General features: G+C 38.9%; 4 protein-coding genes and 1 non-coding gene across 5 annotated transcripts; 3 read left to right on the top strand and 2 right to left on the bottom strand.

Annotated features, from left to right (window-relative positions):
• Positions 1-974: 974 nt before the first annotated feature.
• Positions 975-7,361, top strand: oprk1 (opioid receptor, kappa 1). The gene is made up of 4 exons (XM_074689516.1): positions 975-1,889; positions 2,020-2,372; positions 3,062-3,414; positions 4,579-7,361. The coding sequence occupies exons 2-4, from the start codon at positions 2,128-2,130 to the stop codon at positions 5,118-5,120; spliced, it is 1,140 nt and encodes a 379-aa protein (XP_074545617.1). The 5' UTR covers positions 975-1,889; positions 2,020-2,127; the 3' UTR covers positions 5,121-7,361.
• Positions 7,362-12,239: 4,878 nt separating this feature from the next.
• Positions 12,240-15,278, top strand: chmp5a (charged multivesicular body protein 5a). The gene is made up of 8 exons (XM_074688693.1): positions 12,240-12,453; positions 12,804-12,908; positions 13,008-13,054; positions 13,361-13,454; positions 13,657-13,728; positions 14,090-14,198; positions 14,341-14,456; positions 14,631-15,278. Exons 1-8 carry the CDS (start codon positions 12,385-12,387, stop codon positions 14,679-14,681), a joined length of 663 nt encoding a protein of 220 aa, XP_074544794.1. The 5' UTR covers positions 12,240-12,384; the 3' UTR covers positions 14,682-15,278.
• Positions 15,279-15,970: 692 nt separating this feature from the next.
• trnar-ucu (transfer RNA arginine (anticodon UCU)) lies at positions 15,971-16,062 on the bottom strand. The gene is given in 2 exon segments: positions 15,971-16,006; positions 16,026-16,062. It is a non-coding gene; the product is annotated as a tRNA-Arg (tRNA).
• Positions 16,063-16,412: 350 nt separating this feature from the next.
• On the top strand, positions 16,413-19,194 carry bag1 (BCL2 associated athanogene 1). The gene is made up of 7 exons (XM_074688666.1): positions 16,413-16,563; positions 17,167-17,295; positions 17,378-17,460; positions 17,548-17,661; positions 17,763-17,870; positions 17,955-18,017; positions 18,104-19,194. The coding sequence occupies exons 1-7, from the start codon at positions 16,527-16,529 to the stop codon at positions 18,191-18,193; spliced, it is 624 nt and encodes a 207-aa protein (XP_074544767.1). The 5' UTR covers positions 16,413-16,526; the 3' UTR covers positions 18,194-19,194.
• Positions 19,195-19,274: 80 nt separating this feature from the next.
• myl12.2 (myosin, light chain 12, genome duplicate 2) lies at positions 19,275-21,481 on the bottom strand. The gene is made up of 4 exons (XM_074688667.1): positions 21,350-21,481; positions 20,114-20,322; positions 19,844-20,005; positions 19,275-19,733 (listed from the first exon to the last, which is right to left on the bottom strand). Exons 2-4 carry the CDS (start codon positions 20,295-20,297, stop codon positions 19,561-19,563), a joined length of 519 nt encoding a protein of 172 aa, XP_074544768.1. The 5' UTR covers positions 20,298-20,322; positions 21,350-21,481; the 3' UTR covers positions 19,275-19,560.
• Between the last annotated feature and the right edge of the window lie 575 nt (positions 21,482-22,056).

The following is a 22,056-nucleotide window of genomic DNA, read 5'->3' as shown; positions in this document are numbered from 1 at the left end:
TTGTTTTTCCACTGTGGGAGAGCGCTTCTGTAATCCTGAAAGGCTGCTGGGAAATCCAGGCAGCTCTCTGTCTTGTTGATGCAATATGGCGATGAATGTTGAGGGGATTCCTCGGGGAACTAACAATACACGAGGAGGGCTCTGACAGTTTTCTAACTCAGGAGTGTAAATGAAAAAAACAAAAAGTAAAACGCAATCAGTCAGCAAAGCACTCCTGGCTCCTTGAAGAATCATCTGGGAAAAGTTTTGGCACATGGTGACCAATCTACCCCGCAGATATGAAACAAGAGCGCTCTGATGAACCCCTCTTCATCATGAAACTACTAATTGAGGCCTTCCACTGAACAGACAGCTCCTCGGGTCATTTTCCAAAGGGCAGTAAAATGCAAAAAGGACTTTGTTCTCGACCTCATCAAGTAAAGGTTGCACATCAGACATTTCCTTCCTCACAAGCCTGCCTGGTTCAAGTACGAGAGGAGAAATACAGATGATAGTGCACAAGCAGGCTGTTTTATTTGGGGTCTGGGCAAACACTGCAACCATCTTTTTCCTCCACTGCAGCTCCCGCATTAAAAAAGATACGGTACAAGCTGTAATTCTCCCAGATCAGAGCCCTCTGAGGAAATATATCAAACATTTGTAACAAACAGCCAGCTCACAGTCAGGCTGTCCTCCTCAACAATAGAAACACACCTACAAAAAGGCTTTGTCACTCAAGCAACACCTGGCCATGATGGGTCTCTAAGCAACTGGAGTTAGAGCACCAAAGGAGGGACAGGAAACAGCAGCCAGTTAATTACTCCTCTGGCTTAAATCTGATGGGTGGTGGAAAAAAAATGCGGGAATGGTTTTGGAGAAATACGTTGTCATATCTGTCAACAGGGGTGCCAGATCTCATCTGTGGAGCTCAATTTGCTTTTGATTTGGCGCAGCTTGTGCTGCTGCTTTTCTGTTTTTGGAAGAATGGTGTGTAGAATTTGCTTTCTAAAAAAGCAGTTGAACAAATTTGAACTGATAAAAACACAGAAAATTACCACCAAGTGCTGAATAATCAACGATCCTGCAGAGATGGAAGGAAATCAGAATTACTTTTTTTTGAGAGCTGCTTCTGACCCGAATCAAAACAGCCAGATAATCAGCCGTTATCTGAAGCATGGAGGGAAAAAGGCCCACCAAAATTACAGTATTAAATTCTGTCCGTGTCATTTTACACAGAGCTTGTTATCCAGGGCTGCTGGCGAGTTCAGATGCAATCATGTGAAGGCTGCTGTTAAGTGTCCTTTTCACTCCATGCCTCTTCAACATCTGAGGGAAAGGACTCTGTGTGTTTGCATTGCAGGGTCTGTTCTTCAATGAGTTGCTAGGAGAAATTGAAGCATTGATGGGAATTTAAAGATTTTCTGTGAGAAATGTACCAAATTATCTCAAAACGAATCTCTTTGTGACTATCTCTTTAGTTATCTCATTTTTCAGTGTATGAAATTATTCCAGTGTAAATATTTTGAGGCTCTTTGTTACAGGTGCTGTAGGTGCATTGGTTCCTTTCACCAGGAATAACTGAGGAGAAGAAAAACTGTATGACACCCTCTGATGCGCTGGATATGTATTTTTAGTGTACTTGGATGCTTATAGGATCAGAGTGTGTGCTGGCTGGATCCTGACACATCTGTTGCCGAAGCCTCTGATGTCACTGAATGAGCAGTGCGGGCTTCCAGTGCGCACCTTCGGGGACGCAGCGGTGGCACAGGCAGAGAATTCTCTCCTCGAAACCTCCTGTTTTCTGCTGTAGTTCCTACATCCTGATTTCAGTCTGTGACTTCACACCTTGAAGGAAACTCTTCATTTGTGTTGCAGTATTTGGATGAACTTTTTGGAAGCAGGAAACAGAGGTAAGCTGGTGTAACGCTGGGGTAGTGGTGTCCTTGAGCGCCTGGTGTTGCGCTTTCTTTTTGATTACTGTCCCCTGAATTTAACGCTGAAGAAGAACTTCGCTGTTTTATTTATTTATTTTTATTTTAGGAGTTATTCGTTGCCAGCTGTCTCAATCGATACAAGTGTTGGTTGAGCCGTCAGTCGTCGTCCAGCAGCAGCGGATCGGTCAGCGCACACAGCAGCAGGCTCAGCACCATGGACAGCTCCGTGGTGCACATCTACAAAGAGGACAGGTGTCCATCAGGACAGCCGGAGGAGTGCATACCAAACTTCACCTGGCAACCCGGCGAATCGGATGTCTTCAACTACACATCCAACGGCACCTGGGACTCCGAGCCCGAGCCCATGTCGCCCCTCATCCCCATCGTCGTGGCGGTTTACTCCGTGGTGTTTGTGGTGGGCTTGGCGGGCAACTGTTTGGTGATGTATGTCATCATTAGGTGAGTTTCAGATCTTTAAAAAAAATCCTCTCTTTGATTTTAAAGTGTGAAACAGCTTATGTGCATGTGGCTGATGGAGAAAGTGGAGATTCATTGTGTTTTAATCGTGAACAACTGGAGTTAAAAGCGGTAAAATTGCTCCACGCGAGTGTTTGTTCAGCTGCTGTCGTGAATATAATGACTTCAGGGTCACTTACGGGTCCCTGCAGGGCCATAAATAAGAAAAGTGGCTACGTGAGGCTTAAAAAAAATTGAATATTTGGGTTTAATTGAGGTTTTGCCTTTTTATGGTGCTTCCTGTGCTTATGCATGTTGTTATTGCATTTTTTCCACGCCTTATGGATTGTTAGCAGCTTTGCAGTGATGTTGTCTCGTTGTGATCATTTGTTTCATTGTCTGTCAAGTCTTGTTTAAAGCCTCATAAAGCTGTTCTCCTTCAGGGAAACCTGGATGGAATACAATTATAGCTTTAGACTGAGCAAACGAGGATGAAAATAAAAATGAATAGCAGTCATTTTCTCCTCTAGTTACCCTTCCCTGTATTTAAAGAGCTTTAAGTGCTCTATAAAAGAAATGGGGTAAACAATAAAGAGGATTTTGTCAACCTTGCTCCATTTTAAAGGATTCTAGCACAAAAACAAACAAGAACAAATGATTATTCAACTCCTTCCCTTCCTCTTCCACAACAGATACACCAAAATGAAAACAGCCACCAACATCTACATCTTCAACCTGGCTGTAGCCGATGCCCTGGTCACCACCACCATGCCCTTCCAGAGCACCGACTACCTGCTCAGCTCATGGCCATTTGGAGAAGTAGCGTGCAAGGTCTTCATCTCCATAGATTACTACAACATGTTCACCAGCATCTTCACGTTGACCATGATGAGCGTGGACCGCTACGTGGCTGTGTGTCACCCAATCAAGGCCCTGGATTTCCGCACCCCTGTGAAGGCCAAGATCATCAATGTGATCATCTGGGTGCTGTCGTCTGCTGCTGGCGTCCCTGCGATGATACTGGGAAGCACCAAGACGAATAATGGTACCTCCAGCTATGATAAATGCACACTTTTACCTTTATCACTGCTAAAAAAAAACCTCCTCCAGCTTTTGTTTTTCATCTCCTATCTATTCCCAGACAAAGCCCACCATTCAGCCCCAAGGTGACACTCTGATTGAGTTTTAACTTGAACCTTAGCTGCATTTTCAATTGGCTATGGGAAGCATCCTTCAGAGATCATATAGAGGCTCTTCTGTAGGTTTGATAAGAGATACTTGACAGGATGAAGCTATGGCGAGGATGAAGCATGATGGGGCTTTGAAGAGAATGTTTTTTTTTCTTTTTTCAGGGATAATCTGACAGTTCACAATGTTCACAACAAGCTCCCATTCAATAAGGAAAGTGCACTTTACCTAGATCTGCTATAAGACTCGCTGATGAACTGGCTCCAAGGCTTTTCATTTCTATCTCTTCAAGCTGATGTATGTTTAGAAATATTGAATTTATTGTGTAGAGATAGTCGCGGACATACTTAGCACCCAGAGTATGAATCACAGTGATGTTAATGGTTCCCTGAATCAACATGTGGGGCCAGTCTGAGGTTGACTTTCTCTCACAGGAAATCCAATGTCTTAAATGTCAAACTCTAAACAATGAAATCAATGTCTTTATGAAAATAGTCATAGCTGACAAGAAAAGCTGCACTAAAATTTACCTCAAAGATCCAGTAAGAAACTTTTGGTTTGTGTTGATTTTGGCGCCCTCTGGTGGCCAAATTAGTACCACTAATCTCTTAGCTGATTTTGAAGGGGAAAGAACGTCTTCCTTTTGATTTAAACAGTCTTTGACCCAATCTCAGTGTCCACACTTACCCAAGCAGGCACAGTCCTGGAAAGTCTTTGAAGGATTTGGACTTTTCTGAGCCCTTTGTACACAAGATTTTCAGGGGAAGCCAGCAAGTATGAAAGGGTAAACAACCACAATAACACAAAAAAGAAACAGTTAACAAAAACCATGACGGGTAACTTGCGTGGTTGGTATATCAACAGTATAATGCATATGGAAAAATGTCTGTGTTAGCAACTGATATAATGTAATTTGAGACTGAGCATTTAGCTTGACACCCATAGGTGGCACTCTTTAGACTTTGACCTCTGCTGCTGCTCCAGCAGTTTAAAATCTGTCCTCCTTCCTTTGCTTCAACAGGGACAACAGAGTGTGCCCTACAGTTCCCTGAACCTTACATCTACTGGGACACCCTGATGAAGATCTGCGTCTTCATCTTTGCCTTTGTAGCGCCCGTCATCATCATCACTGTCTGCTACACACTGATGGTCATGCGTCTGAAGAGTGTCCGCCTGCTGTCCGGTTCTCGAGAAAAGGACCGCAACCTGCGCCGGATCACACGCTTGGTCCTGGTGGTGGTCACCGTCTTTGTGGTGTGCTGGACGCCCATCCACATCTTCATCTTAGTCAAGGCTCTGTCAGCCAACGTGCCAGAAACCACCGCCGTCATGGCTGCCTACTTCTTCTGTGTGGCTCTGGGCTACACCAACAGCAGCCTGAACCCCATCCTCTACGCCTTCCTGGACGAGAACTTCAAGAGGTGCTTTAAGGACTTCTGCTGCCCCGGTGCCCAGGGACACGGGGACTGCCAGGGGGTGAGCCGGGTAAGGAGCACCCTGAGGGATCACTCGTGTCCCGCAGAAGGTCGAGGAGGTATCACAGGCCAAGCCAGACCTGTATGACTAGCCATGGAAACGTCCTCTAGAAATTATCAGGGCTGGGAGGACTCCAACGATCTGGGATTGACTCAGATCACCACTGCCATTTGAGGGAGAGTGCTGAATTTTTAGATACTTCGTGTATTCAGCATGTTTGTCAAAGAGCTGGAAAAATCATTTAAACTAAATTGGATAATTCAATTAAAACCTTGTTTCTATTTAGAACAAATCCTTTCAAAAAGGACCAAAACTGTGGAAAATGTTTTGAAATATTTGGTCACTGAGCTTTGAAAAGTGAGTAAAATTTTCAAATAGCCTGTGCACAATCCTCCAATTCAATGGATACTGAGTGTTTTCCCCAAACAGCATCACCTTTTGAGTCCTTCTACGCTTCATTTCAGACCAACACGACCCTGTGTGGTGCACCACTTACAAACTATTTCCAAATAAAAAATAATTCTGTAATTTCTATAATGAGCCATCTTCTTTTTTCATACGTACAGGTGCTGTCTCTGTACTTTCATTACTTAAATGGCAGAGCGACCTGAACAGTAGTTATCTAGTTGCAGTCTACATCATGACCACTAGGTGGCACTGAATCATACAAACTCAACCTTTAACGGTGTTAAAAGCATCACAAACCTGTGAGACAGGAATTGTCATGAAGCAGGAATGTTTCTGCAAGAAAACTTTAATGTATAAATATGTAAAAACCCTCTGTAAAGCTTGATGTTTTTAAAAGCTTCTTCATTTTCTTTTTGCATCATTGTCAATTTGAGTCAAAATGATAAAAAAAAAAAAGTTCCACAAAACAAACCAAAAGTATTTTATGTAGCGTCAGCACATTTTTTTCATCTGGCCTGTAAATTGTGTCCAAACATGATTTGTGTGTTAAAAGTCAACTTGTGTTTTATAAGGAGAGTGTACAGTCATCACACATGATTAACTGCTGCGTTGTGAGCATGATTTGAAAAGTGTTGCCATTTCAGTTTAATGCTTTGCTGTGTAGTGAAGCTTTGTGAATGGTCTCACTCTGTGAAGATTCTCTTTTAAGTAGTAGCAAACTCACAAATGATAATCTCTCAGGGACCATCTTCTGTAATTCAACAAAAGAATCAAAGTATATTCTCCTCAACATGCAGGCTGACTTTAATGAGGCCTTGGAGTGCAAACATCAAAGGGTTCTGCACTCAGAGGCTGGAGCTGAGCTTTGAGATACTATTACTACATCTGACAGTGCACAACTTTTTACACATTTCCATCTGTGATCTATTTTTGTCTTTTTGAGCAGATGTTGACGCAGAGATGTACATAGAGCTGTCACCCAGTCAAACCTGCACGTGTGTGTGTGTGTGAGAGAGAGAGAGAGAGAAAAAAAGGGCACAAACAGTGACAAAATTCATCTGCACACAGGGCTTTGGTGTTCGTTTCCCCTGCTGCTTAACATGTCATCTTTAGTGTTTGCAATCTATGCATTTTTTTATTTTGTTCTCATCTGAAAATTTCCATCTGAAAAAGAATTAATATGATTTTGCACTGTCTCTATCTCTTGATATTGTAGCTGTCAACAAATGAACCTGGATTCAAATAATCACAGGCTGTCAAACGTTTGTTTTCTTAAGAGCAAACCATACACATATTTCTATATAAATCTGCTCATTTTGAAGTAGTTAAAGCATAGAGTGTATTTTTGTGCCTTTTTTGTGTGCCTTATCCCTGGTTCCTTAAAGCTCCTGTGAGGAAATTCTCATTTGCGTGAACTTTGGCGCCCCCTGGTGAGAAGAAGCCACCTCTTTGCCCTTAGCTTGTTTTAACATTCATTCAAATGTGTCACTCATTGTAAATACTTGCCATCAAAACTAAAAAGAAAAGTCTCTTTAAAGTGCAGTTAATTTGACATCCATCCCCTTAAAGTGTTTAAATGCATTAAAATATAACTATGACTATAACCAGGCTTGGTTTTTCTCTTTGCTGATGGTCTTATTTGCTTGTGTAGCTCAAAACAAAGCCTCTGTATTCATTTGAATGTGATTCACAACCAGCTAAAAATCTCCTCACAGGAGCTTTAACCTTTTTTTTTCTAGAGGATGAATATTAATGAATACTTAAAGAGTACTGTGTACCTGGTTATGGCTTACTGCTTCATTTGTAGCAATCTTGAAGAGAATTTCTGTCTAATGAAGAGATTCTTTTTTTTTTTTGGCTGGTTTACACTGTGTGCTGTCAAGTGACTGATATAGATTTAAATTATTATCAAATAATGAGCCGAATAAACTTACAGAACACGTAATGTGCAGTAAGTTTGTTTCATTGTTTGGTACTTTGCTGTATCTCTGAGCTTTGAATGTTAAAACATGCTTCAATAAAGCTGTCAAACGTGAAAGTGATGTGATCAGAGTTATTTCCTACCCCATTCAAGAAAAAACATGGGGATAATAATCTCAAAACCCCAATTCTTTTTTATACTTCTGCATCATTTTTTTTTCTGTAGCTCCAACTCCAAGTTGGCGTTACCATGGTGAGCGCACGGACAGAAGCAGTAGTCCAAGGCTTGTTTTACCATTGTGTCTCTGGCCTTGCAGAGGAATTTGCATTGACTGCAAATTCAACTGCTGTGTGAGGGGTTGAAGGATGCGTTGTGTGCTGGAGGGACAGCTTTGTTCAGGGTTTATCAGTTTATTTCAGAGCATCATCAGAAATGGATGGCCTTGGGAAAAGGGTTCACATCTGGGCCCCACTACCTCAGCCCAATTACAATAACAACGCATTCATTGTGCTTGGGAAATGTGCAAAATCACTTTTCTTGATGAGGTCGTAAGCCCTGGTAGGACATGACGAGTATAATGTTATAAGTTACAGACTCGTCTCAGAGCAACAGGTTGTTAGTAGCGCCAAATATAGCCAGTAATGTAATTATTAATAGATATATTTCCTCGTCTGTCTCTGGTAAAAAATTGTCTTGAATAGAGAAAAAGTAGATTTAGAAAGGAGATCTGCTCTCCACGTCACGTCTTACAACAATGGGACCAAGTGGTCATGGGACACAGAGTCTTCATCTTGGGAACGCACTAAATTTTCCAGTGAGTCCTCTGTAAACAGAAGCCCAGATGTCACTGGGTGAAATCCAAAACATGCCCCTGACAGTGCTTCCATGGTGCTAGAGAATACTAGTTTTAAAATTTCTTTATTTGTTGTTTTTCAGATACCGTCTGAACATTTCAGTGATTTGAAAAGCATAGCTGTGACACAATAATCGAAACGAGGGGACAAAATATTGTTTTTCTTTGTTGTTTTCTTTGTGTTTAAATTGAATGTTATATTCTAACTAGACTTACAGTTTTATTTTACTAACTTTGTCACTACTTAGTGACTCCATGGGGTAGTGCTCATGACATTAATGAGGGGAATGCAATGTAACAGGATGTTAGCATTAAAAAAGTAGCTAAGAAATGTGCTAGCCACTCACCAGCCTTAAACAAAGAGAAACAGCTGATGTGGCTCTTAAAGGGTTGAGACAGGGGAAGATGTCAGATAGTTATTGACTATCCTGTAGTTATCACAGGTAGCTACAGGATATACAAGATGTGACCAGGTCCCCCTGTTACGTTGTGTTATGTTACCCCCAGTGATATGCCCCTGCTTTTTATGCTCAATCTAATTGGCATTAATGTTTTTTTTTTCTTTAAATGCACCATTTTTCAAGAAATAAGACACTTCTTAGTTCAAAGTTAAATAAAATTTGCAATGTATATTTGATTTACAGACTAAAACCATATGCATTGTTCAATTTCAGGAAACCATAATAAAGAGAAAAAGAATTACATTATTTTTATTATTATTATTATTATTATTATTATTGTTGTTGTTGTTGTTGTTGTTGTTGTTGTTATTATTATTATTATTATTATTATTATTATTATTATTATTATTATTATTATTATTATTATTATTATTATTATTATTATCCAGATTTGTCTAATTACTGAATGGACTCAACCATTTTATGTGTTAATGTTTTTATTTCTCATGTTATTTTGACATTTTAACAAGAACAGGTGATGGCCGTGAGAAGAGAAAGCTTATACACACATTTCACAGCCTAACTCTGTATGCATCTCAGACTCCATCACTACTAACTCTGCTCTTTGCCTCGAGCCAGTATAGAATTGAAGTCTGTCAAGAATGCAGTTATGGGCCCTGATTTAACTTTATTTGTTGCCGTGTAAAAGGTCTTTTTCTACAATTATAATTATGCGTGACATTAACTTATCCCTCCAAAAAGCTGCTGGCAGCCCCTGTGGAGCTGAGGGATTTTCAGAGATTTAAGAGGCAAAATAAATCAGCCAGTCTTTTGCTGCATGGATAATGATCAAGATTGCTTCACCTTCTTCTGCATTCTATCCATGCCTCTCAAAAGAAGTCCATTACATACAACGTCAGGGAGATATCCTTGTATCTAACAGGATCCTGATTGGTGAATGAAAAACATTGATCAAATTTAATTTATTCCAGTAAACTGCTGTCTCTGACTTTAAAAGATGAGCTTTGGACCATTTTGGCCCTGGCTGATGTAAACGTGACAGGAAGCTGAATGTTTCTCAAAAAAAGGACAAAGAAAAACAGAGTCTTCACCCTTTGTGAGTCACAATTCTGGAGTTTTTCCACTCATTTCTGTCACTGTGTGATGCTTTCTTCTTCCAAACGGTTTACTCTTCTCCACACAACAGAAATTTGATGACAAATACAGCTGTTTTTGGAATTTCTCTTCTAGGTTGCATTTCATTGTTTCAAAGCTGTCATCGAGAGGAAAGGGGGAAAAAAGCAGCTGAGACATGATTTCTTGGTACCCCTTATTTGCAGGAGGATGAATTCTCCATCCTGATTGCAGTCATTCAGACATTCTGCAGCAGTCATGCTTTTATCAGGGTGTTGTGTCTGCCTGCCGAGCAGTGCTGCAGCTGCCCGCCTGAAGCTTGCTCTGAGAGTTGCTTGCCTAATCAAGCTTTGTCATGGACACTTGTCTGATGAAATATGCTCTTAGGTTGAGATTTTCAGAAGTGATGTACAATAATTAATAAATTAATAATTAATTATTTGTTTTGTTAATAACACCTGACGCCTGCAGAGGGTATTAGGATTTGATTCATTTTTAAAAATATTAATTCTCCAACTCACAAGTGCTGCATATGTGTATTTCCACAAATTTCTGAAGATTATTTACACTAACGTCCTGACATTTTATGTTTTGGGTGTTCGTGGAAACTAAAGTGCTGCTGCACAGCTGTAAAGTCTGCTCCGAGATGTCAGGTTCTTAAAATAAATAATGGACCAACCATTACAGATGCTCGTTGAAATGGTCCAAAAAGGTTAATTTGGTCTAACACTGTAGGACACAGTAAAAATAGTTGTCATAACTAGACCAGTGTGCTTTTTTCCCTTGACATGTTTTGACTACACACCTTCTGCAGTCTTCCTCAGAAAAGTCACATGTTGTGACATGTCTGTCTGTTGATTTATGGAGGTTTCACATCATGGACTGGAAAAGGGCCGAGGTCATCTGCTCAGAGACCAACAAATTGGATAAAGAAGGATGTGGCAATTAGGAAGCAGACCTGGAGGACAGTAAACCAGGGTGAATGGGCCTACATGCTGTCACACCTGGGATGGTGTCCTGAGACTGTCTGAAAAACACAGGGGATGATTGTCTTGCTGCTTCAGATAGGGCGACCAAACCTTTCAACATCAGCTGACAAATAAGTCACAACAACTGCAGGAGGTGTGTCATTGAAACATGTCAAGGTTAAAAAAAATTACATCAACTAAGCTAGTTATAATAGGTTTTTTTTTTTTTTTTTTTTTTTTTTACTATATGCTTGTTATTCAAGGTAAACAGACTCAAACCATGCTCTTAAGTATGGTGGCCCTGAAGGTAAATGCAAAAAAACCTTTCAAAATACACAAAAACATTTATGAATGCGCAAAAACATTTCACAATCTTAAAAAATATTAATGAATGTCCAAAAACATTTCAAAATCTGAAAAAACATTTCACAATCTGAAAAAACATTTATGAATGCACAAAAACATTTCCAGCAGCATCTCTGGCTTCATTAAGTGCCACCGTGTTACCATAAACAGAAAGTAATGTAAGATTAATGCCTGATGGGCTTCAGTTAAGCCAATCAGAGACACGTAGCATGGTCCTACCCTTTCCGGTTTCTCGAAATGTTTTTTTCAGATTGTGAAATGTTTTTTCAGATTGTGAAATGTTTTTTTCAGATTTTGAAATGTTTTTGTGTATTCATAAATGTTTCTGCAGATTGTGAAATGTTTTTTCAGATTTTGAAATGTTTTTGTGCATTCATAAATGTTTTTTCTGATTGTGAAATGTTTTTTCAGATTTTGAAATGTCTTTGTGCATTCATAAATGTTTTTTCTGATTGTGAAATGTTTTTTCAGATTTTGAAATGTTTTTGTGCATTCATAAATGTTTTTTCAGATTGTGAAATGTTTTTTCAGATTTTGAAATGTTTTTGTGCATTCATAAATGTTTTTTCAGATTTTGAAATGTTTTATCAGATTTTGAAATGTTTTTGTGCATTCATAAATATTTTTTCAGATTGTGGAATGTTTTTCGGATTGTGAATTGTTTTTGTGCATTCATAAATGTTTTTGTGTATTTTGAAATGTTTTTTTTTTTGCATTGACCTTCAGGGCCACTGTACTAAAGTGTTTCAAACACAGAGCACAGAAAGGAAGATTTCTACTTGCCATTAATTCTGTGTGTGAGTAGGATCTGATTCAAACCTGTAATAGATTCTTTCACCAGGAGGTCCTTCAGTATTCTGATGGTGTTCTGAGTCATCATCCTATAATTAGATGCCAGATCCTCAAATAAAACCATCTTCCTGGATAGGAACAGACTATTTACAGTGTGATTACTGAATGCCTTTGCAGAGAGTACAGCTTGTTCAATCAGCCTTTTCTTTACTTTTCAGTAACTCAAACAAAATGTGAAAATCAAGGAGGCATAATGAATGTTTTTTTTTTTTTCATTTTATTTATGCATTGTATTTATTCTATTCTTTAAGTCATTGGAAGAGCACGTTAGTTCCACTCCATACCAGCAGATGGCAGAATCCACCCGTTAGTTCTTTGCCAACCGCCAGAAGAAGGAGACAGCCTGAGTCGTTGCTGGTGTCTCTTCTGTAGAAACCCTTTATCGTTTGATGTTTCTGGTATTTTCCAGAGAAAGCTAATCGCTCCGGGCTCAAAACACTTTTAGAACATGAACAGAATATTTGGACGTGGAAAGCCGAAAGCGCCCCCTCCGAATCTGTCGGACTGTATCGGCAATGTGAGTACTGTGAGGCGGGTGTATGGTTGTTTGTGTCTTCATTATGGGACGTAACGGTACCTTTAAACAAGCTAACATGGCCACAAAAGAACAGTCAAACAACAGTACCGTGCTACTTAGCTCAATGCTACAACCGTTACACGTACCTTACCACGAAAGAAAACCTAACCGATATTGTGTCTCTAACTGAACATGAGCTCTGTATAAATGATATGTGTTTAGCAAAACTGTCCATCAGACTAAAGCACCACACCTACACAAACAACAAACGCACGCTAGACAACACTGTTGCATAGCTACCCTGATTATATAATTCACTTATATCCATTTCTCACCTCTTCCTTACTCAGGTTGATGCGAGGGCAGAGTCCATAGATAAGAAGATTGCCAGACTAGATGCTGAACTTGTCAAGTACAAAGATCAGATGAAAAAGATGAGGGATGGGCCATCGAAGGTAACACTCTGGAAATAAACCTTAACCTAGAAGTTTATGAGATGGTTTTGCAACAATAAGAAACATCAGTCATATCCTCTCTTCTCTTTATATCCCCAGAACATGGTCAAACAGAAGGCAATGAGAGTCCTGAAACAAAAGAGGATGTGAGTTTCACACTGAGTGAATGTTACACTTTGATATATTTAAGCAAGTGTCGCTGCCACATATCCGAGATCAGCTTAATTTTAAATTCTTAGTGTCTTATTTAATATGTACCATGAGTTTCCTTATCAAAATGCTTTATCTGGTGTGACAAATTTAGGCTGTTTAAAAGTCATTCAAATGGTGATGCACTCATTTATCAGCTTTTGGATGTCCAGTATTTACAGGGATCCAATCAAAGATGAGTTGTAACAAACTTATACATGTACAGATACAATAAATCCAGCTGTGTATTTTGTTTTGAACAGGTATGAAGGTCAAAGAGAGCAGCTTTCTCAGCAGTCTTTCAACATGGAGCAGGCAAACTACACAATACAGACACTGAAGGACACCAAAACAACAGTAAGAGCCACACAGTGTGATAAGAATAATAATTTTAGGGGGATTGTTTTACATTCAGTGGTTCAGATGTATGATTAGACACATTTCACAAGATTTATTTCTTTTGTTTTTTCTTTTCATTCAACCTGCTTCCTTTTAATGGATGATAGAGTCTTTTTACAAGTGGCTAATCTGTGGTTTTGCTGTGTGTTTTTGTCCCCAGGTGGAGGCCATGAAGATTGGAGCAAAAGAAATGAAAAGAGCTTACAAGGATGTCAAAATTGATCAGATCGACGTATGTTTGTTGAGCAACACTTCAGTGTTTTTGTCGTTACTGAGCTATTCTCAAGGCATCAGTAATTGTGAACAGCTTATGAAGGGTTAATGCCAATACATTGTTAGGATTACTTTCACAAGATATAATGTTAGTGATATCCAGCTAATGCAGAAATAAATCTTTGATAGCAAAACCAGCTCTGGAAATTCTCTAACTGTCAAATTTAACAGTACAATGGTAAGCTCCTTGACAAGCTCCTTGGATTAAAACCAGTGAATTACCCTCCTTTCAACATTTTAATAATGTTTGAGATTATAAATCAATGCTGTCTTTGTTTTAGTGAGAGACTGTGAACATTAGAGCGTATTTGTATTTACAGGACCTGCAGGATCAACTGGAGGACATGATGGAGGAAGCCAATGAGGTACAAGATGCTCTGAGCCGCAGCTACGGCACTCCAGAGATCGATGAGGATGATCTTGAAGCAGGTATTTCAGAGTCTTTCTTACATGTTTCTTTATTTCTTACTCCAATAAATGAAGAGGCTGTGAGAAGAGCAGTTGGCATACATGTTCCTAGCATTTTGCTTGACTGTAGTTTGCTACAGTGACAGAATATCTGTGGTTTCAGAGCTGGATGCACTTGGTGATGAGCTGCTACTGGATGACGACAGCTCCTACTTGGACGAGGCCTCTGCTGCCCCGTCGATCCCTGAGGGAATACCTAGTGACAGCAAAACAAACAAGGTAAGGGTGGTTAGGGCTCCACTGGCACAGCCATCACTGTAACATATTCACTGAAGTTTTAATATGATAATTAGGGATCAATCATTAAGTCATTTTCATTAAAGTTTAACTTGACAAGAGTTTTTCTGTGGGTAAAATGTTAGAGAATAGCGTCATCTGTTTTCTTCTTTTCAGGACGGTGTCTTGGTGGATGAGTTTGGCCTGCCACAGATTCCTGCCACATAAACAAGCAACTGCACTTCAAATGGAAACACTTTTATATGTACAGTAACATTTATACATGCAAAACCATTTGACCTGATAACACTACAGTTGTGAAGCTGTGTTTGGGTTGTGTAGTGGTACCACTACCATGCTAGCATGTGGCCTTGGAACATAATGACCCTTTTCTAAAATCATGATTCACCCTTTGCTCCTTGTGTCTGACGTTTCTCATTTTATTTCTTTAGCAGTATTACCAGGTGATATTTATTTTGATTTGTTTAATCGAGTATGTGTGTTGTTAGGCCGTAACATTTTTTTTTAGCTCTGGGAAGTGGAGAGATTTCCCACTGAGGCTGATCAAATATCTGCAAAGTATTTGAAACGTGCAAAATAAATGTGTTTTGTTTCAAACTCTTCAACAAACTCTCTTACTTCCCCCTTCTTTAATGTGTTTTTTTCGTCTTCTTCCTTTGTACATTTGGGCTATTGTGGATTTCACCTTGTGTGTTACGACAACTGGACAGTAAGTTAAAAATAACTTCATGACGTGTTCAAAAATTTATCAAGGGCTCATTTACTTGCAAGGATACCCCACATGAAATCTGAGCAGTGAGCTTCTAGTTAGCCACAGACACATCCCCAGCAAGTCTCCCTTGAACATTTTTTTTCCTTTACTGTGAAACTCCTTACCCAAGGTTTGTTGTGTCTCTAACTATAAGAATATAAAAAAAAAAAACGGTAAATAAATTTGAATAAGAATATAAAAGGCTTATTCCCATTTTTGTAACTACCAATGTTACCTAACTAAAATATACTGACAGGGAAGTACTACAGTTCTGACATTAATAGTTTTGCAGCCCTGTAAATTTGAAATTCTCTTTACAAAACTAGTGCGAACATGAGGTTAACATTCAGGATTTTATTATTCCTGAAAGCTCACAAGTATTGAATCTGTTGCACAAAAGTATTTCTACTTTGATATTAATTTGAATAACTTTTGTGTTTGCTTATGATACAGTTTGAAACTCATAATTACTGAATGTTGACATGCTGGTTTACACTGATAACATGTTAACAGTTAACTCTATTTCATATAACACTTTAATCAACTTCCCTTTTCTGTCTTTGAAACACCATTCTTCTTTTTTCCAGCTAAAATGATAATTACATAGCCTAAACCAGGCTACTGTGCTAGCATCTCACCTGGGGAGAAGCACAGAGACTTGTGGTCCTTGTGTTTTCCTCCTGCTCACGTGGTTAGTCATGAGAACGTTGGGAAATGTTGTTTTTCCATGCAATGGGCAAAATCCCGACTCTGGTGGGACTCGAACCCACAACCTTTGAATGACTTTTCAAGCCTTTGACTAGAAGTCCAATGCGCTATCCATTGCGCCACAGAGCCCGTTGGAATCAATACGAACCCGTAGTTCGATTTTATCTACATATTTCGACTTTATCATGCTTTTTAAGAAAGCTTAAGTGTGATTGTTTCCTTAAACTCACGTTAATAGTTTGAAAGTTAAAAGTTTGAAAGCAAAATCATGTAAAAATGTCAGCTTTTCAAAACTTTCCTGGCGAGTTGCTGGCACTAACTATTATCCAAGGAACACGCGTATTAGTGATGTTTTTCTCGTTTTTCGGCAGCGAAAAAAAAGTCAATTCGATGTTTAAGACATTTATTCAATATGATATACTTGAACTATTCATTATCCAAGGTTTTACTGGGCTCCACACAAACCGTTAAACTTTTTGTAGTTTTTCTCAAGCTCTTCCTCTGTGCCCCTACCCCGGATGTAGTTAGCATCCAGTGTTGGTTAGCCTGTACCGTGATTCATGTAGTGAGTAACGGACACAAGACAACAGAAAATGTCAGGGCAGACGATAACAGTGACAGTTGCATACGGTAAGAAATTAATGAATTTTGTCATTAACTATAGAGATACAATAGATAAACATAAATAATTTATCGTACATGGAACACACCGGCCTAGTAGCAAGTAAAGCTAATGTAGCAGTGTTAGCTCACAGGAACATTTACAGTAACTTAGTTTGCTAGTCAGATCATAGCGCAATATTTTACTCAAACAGTTTTCAAACGGGTATGTTTGTATTTTACCAAAGAGCGTAAAGTGTAAAAATAATCTGAAACTGTGTTCTGGAGTCTGTTGACTATTGGAAAATTGAGTCCAGGTCTGAGAAGTTTTGGTATTGTGGGTCTGCATCACGACACAATCCGTTGTACTTCATAAAACAATGATTCAAAAATCTGAACTATGTTTCTAGACGTATAAAGGTTATTTTTTCTTAAATATCCAGATTAAAGAAATTCTAATACTATTTATTTGTCCTGCTTTATGACCATTTAACTATTTCCCATTAAATCTCGGTTAAGGCGTGTAACAGTATTCAAAGTGTGACACGTCATTATGTCCAAACAATATAAAGTTGCTACCTATAGAAGTGTTTATTCTTACAATGTCGTGACTGCTTTCTTGTACTGTACCAGGATCCACAAAGCACAGCATCACAGTAACGGGTCAGGATGAAGACAAGAGTCCCACAGTCAAAGACCTGGCAGATGCTCTCACACAAGCCACTGGAGTCCCTCAAACCTCACAGAAACTGATATTTAAAGGTAGGCTGCAGGTTTTTCTTGTCTACCAGAGACACGTTTGATTGAATACATCTCTTTTGACCTATTTATCCTGGTATTGCAGGTAAATCTCTGAAGGAAATGGAGGAGAGTCTGACCAGCTATGGAGTAAAAGAAGGCTGCAAACTCATGATGATAGGCAAGCGGGTAAGGGTATACTTTTTAATTGGATTTTTTAAACTGTTGTCTGTTTTTACTGTTGATTTTACTGATTAAACCGTCATCTGTAAACAGAACAGTCCCGAGGAAGAGGTGGAACTGAAGAAGCTGAAAGATATCGAGAAGTCTGTGGAACAGACTGCTAAGAAATTGGAAAAAGTGGACGGAGAGTTGACTGGGCTCAAAAATGTAAGTTTTCTGTACAGATTTTAAATTTATTAAACATTCCCATATTAGCGTTACTGGCATCAGTTTTGAATGTGAATGTTTTTTGTTTTTTTTACCTGCAGGGCTTCCTGGCTAAAGACCTCCAGGCAGAGGCACTGGGAAAACTAGATCACAGAGTGAAAATAGCTGCAGAACAGTTCATGAAAATCTTGGAGCAGATTGATGCAATGGTGATCTATTTAGACTCAAGCTCACACTGTCACAGATACGCTTGTTTTTCACGTCTCATGATGAACTGTTTATTTCTTTCACAGAGTCTCCCTGACAATTTCAGTGACTGCAGAATGAAGAAAAAGGGACTTGTAAAGACAGTGCAGGTTAACACTTTTTCAGTGACTCTAAAATAAAAGAACATTTTGAGAAACAATGTTTAACTTTTTTTGTTTTTTTTTTTTGTCAACAGGATTTTCTGGCCCAGTGTGACAAGATTGAGGCTTGTATATCAGACCACCTATCAAAGATCCAGTCAAAAAATCTTGCTTTGGCAGAATAGAGCTTGAAAATCTCCAATACTGTGTGATATACATTGCTCTGTGAGCAACTGCAAGGTGTACAGAGAATGTGGAGCAGCTCCTTGTTTATTTATTGTTGCTGTGATGTGTGTGAAAGAGCCCTCATCCTAGATGTTGAAACCATGTACATCTTGGATATATTATCTGAGTTGAATGCTGAGAAGTGTCCCTTAAAAAATAAATGTCACAGTAGGACGGTGAAAGGATAAGAGGTGCTTTGAACTGTGGCAGATCCTCTTGATGCAGCCAAAACTCAAGTTCAATATAACTGCCACAGTCAAATGAGAATCAGAGTTCTCCAAAATGATGTCAGAAAACTGTTTCCAGTTTATCCACCCAGTACCTCACTAACTGTGCATTAGCAAAAAAGAAAACACTTTTGTTTTTTCTTGTGTATTTAACTGCTCGTGGTATCAGATGGTGGTTTTTTACACGTGGCCAAAAGCCAGTGGACAGTTATTTAATCTACTGCTCCAGTTTATTCTTGTATAATCCTGGAACCTGCCTCCGGTGATAATCAGTAAGGTGTGGAAATGCATTAGCACAGGGTAGGAACTCAAAGTGGTTAACCTAAATCAGCCCAATCGGTTCGCAGGGAAACCTTTAGACTCATCTCAGTTTTTGCAATTGATGATATGGCAGCAGGATTCCAACCTTGTCTTGTTTGTGGCATGTAATCAAGAAACTATTACGATAATTTTCATTGGTTTCTTGATTGAGAAATAATTTGTTAACCCAAGCCAACAGCATAAATAAGCCCATGAAGAACACAATGCTGTTCATATACCTTTGGTCAAACAGTATACGTTTTTATTTTATAATGATAGTAACACCTTCTGTTAAATCAAGTGATTTCCCTGTGTAATAATGTAGCTCTGAAATTATTGTGACCTGGGGAATGGGCACAACATGGACACATCACATCTGTTCAGGATCATTTTAAAATAAAACCCTTATAAAAACAAACAAAAAAAAGAACAAAGAATCTGTCATTCATTTCAGACAAATCCAAAATTTTGCAATCAAAATAAATAAAAGGTAATATAATAAAGCCAGCCATGATTACAGACTTCTTGTTTCAGTTTATTTCCAGCTTCATCCATGATAGCTTATATAGACCCCTTAGTGGTTTTTTTTTAATGTCATAAATGTGCAAATGAGCATTGAGAGTAGAGTTGAAGGGTTGGAGAGGGATCCAACAAGCAGCTTGAACAAATGACCTTCAGTGAGCGAAACCATAGTGAAGCTTATCATGTGCCATGATACAGGATATAGCTGTTCTCAGTAGAGACCCATTTATGATACAGGCATTGTACAGAATAAACATCACTCAGAGCTGCTCCCTTCATTAATCATCTTTGTCCTTGGCGCCATGCTTTAGTATGCGCGTGAATGCTACATAGTTAAAGTTGCCTTTCTTGTCAATGGGCGCCTCTCTGAAGAGCTCATCCACTTCTTCATCTGTGAATCTGTCCCCCATTGTTGTCAGCAGCTCCCGCAGATACTCTTCCTGGATCATACCTGAGGGAAAAAACAAAACATGCACAACGCATGACCTGAAACATTATGCATAAATAGTTTCTAATGTGCCAGTAAATCAGGCAGAAATAGCTTTTTATTCTTCAACTGACCAGTGCCCTCCTCATCAAAGCAGGCGAAAGCATTGCGGATCACATCCTCAGGATCTGTGCCATTCAGCTTCTCTCCAAACATGGTCAAGAACATTGTGAAGTTTATTGGACCAGGTGCCTCATTCATCATTGTCTCCAAGTATTCGTCTGTGGGGTTCTTACCTGGGAAACGGACATAATCAATGAGATTTTTTTTTTTTTTTTACCTCACTTGTGAAACAAATTAGTGATAGTTCAAATCTCAGTATGTGTTAATTTGACAGCATTTACCTAATGAGGCCAGCATGTCATGAAGGTCTTCTTTGTCAATAAAGCCATCCCTGTTTTGGTCGATCATGTTGAAAGCCTCCTTGAACTCCTGAATCTGAGACTGATCAAACATAGCAAACACATTGGAGGTGGCCCGCTGAGGACGCTTCTTGGTGTTCTTTCCCTTGGCTCTTTTGCTTGACATGGTGGCAGTTGGTACGTCCCCCCTCCTGTAATACATACAAAGACTGTCAACCAGAGATTACTGATAAAAACTCAAATATTTAAAAATATCCACCTATTTTCTCAAGAATATCTTGACAATAATACAAGCTAGCGACATTGTGATTTAAAAAAAGGCAAAATGAGTGAAGAGCTATGGAAGCTCAATGCAGACATGCAGTCATACATTTTGCATTCTTTATTTCCTTGTGATAAATGGTTCATATTAATTGTTTTCTTTAGATTTCAACTTAAGCGATATGATCTGAAAAATATATCCACACAGATGTAAAAGTGTAAAACAAAGTTACAAGTTACAAGCCTATTATTTTGCTTCCTGTATAACCTGAAAATTATTCTGTTACCACCTCAAGCTCTGTTAAGATAATGAAATAAATTAATCTGTGCTTACAGGAAAATCATAGGTAGTTTCAATGAGACAAAGCGGTGGTAATCTCAGTAACACAACTTAAATTAAGTCGCGTAAATAAAATAGATTGATGGACGCTTGTCCTTTCAGGGATTCCGTAGCAAGCAGAAACAAGTCGACATGTTTCAGTAAGAGAAACATAGCTGTTCTTGTTAAGTACAAAAATCTTGAAGCTACTCTAACATGGCAAGAGGCAAGTTTAATGAAAGTGATGAAATGTAAATATTCAGCTTAATGTCACAAGGTTTGTAAAATAAATAGTTTTAGCTTCATACACAGTAAAGCTGCAAACAATGACTGGAAAAAAAAACATTGAGCAGCAAGGAAACACCTGCTAAGGGGATAATGGTTTTTCTTTAATTTTTGGGTTCTAATTTACATGCGTCATGCACAGTTCTTCACAAAGATCACATACGTGAACGCTGGTTTAACATTCCACTTATTTTCTAGCATTACTTAGCTAGCTAGCCCTCTGTTGACCTTAATAACAGACTGATCAGCCTAGCTTTAGCTAGCTAACCGAGACTAATTCACATGTAGAGCATTGATCCGGGTTGTTCAGTGTTCACAGGCAAAGATACCCTGGAATGAACTGAAACACTTACCTGAGAGAAAATTGGTGTATGCCACAAGGCTATAAACAAAGCTATCAGAGGAGCATCCACAGGCTGATAGAGATGATAGAAACCATCAACGTTTTATGGCCGCTTCCTGAAACTGACCAATCAGAGCAGAGCTGGAAGGAGCCAACGGTCTGGAACGTTCCATGTCATCTTAAACTTAAGTCAGTTGTTTATAACGAAATGGATGAGTAAAATAAGCATAAACAGGACAAACAGGGAGATATTTAAGACTTATTTATTCACACATAAATAGTTTAACAGCTTAGTTTGAAATTTTCATTCACATTAATTATGTGGTTTTAACGTTCTGTCACTAGGTGGCAGCAGTCGCTAACAAAATGGAATGTCCCAAACAGGTCTGCAAGGTTTATTTATTTGCATTTCTCTGGAAGTATTCAGTTTAGTTAAACCAGCAGTAAGACGAGGACATAATTAATTGTCTTAGCATAACGTAAGCCGAGTGACTAAACTAAACTGAAATTATTAGTAACAGTTTGATCTAGCCCTGCTTTTAAAGTTCCTAAATGTAATAAAAGAAGATAACTATATGGCAGCGTTTTGGTCAATAGTATTCTCGGCCTCTGTAGAAACTGTGGTAGTCTTGGTCGAAGAAGACTGGAAATGTCATTAACAGGTAGAAGCTGTTAATTTAATTGATCCACTATTACCCACAAGAAGTTCCCACACCC

Source organism: Halichoeres trimaculatus, unplaced genomic scaffold, assembly GCF_033239565.1.
Source record: "Halichoeres trimaculatus isolate MK-OKI-2021-1 unplaced genomic scaffold, fHalTri1.1 fHalTri1_scaffold_15, whole genome shotgun sequence".
In the NCBI taxonomy this organism is placed as follows: domain Eukaryota; kingdom Metazoa; phylum Chordata; class Actinopteri; order Labriformes; family Labridae; genus Halichoeres; species Halichoeres trimaculatus.
The sequence above is the reverse complement of the archived record's forward strand: the minus strand, read 5'-3'. Positions and strand labels throughout refer to the sequence as shown.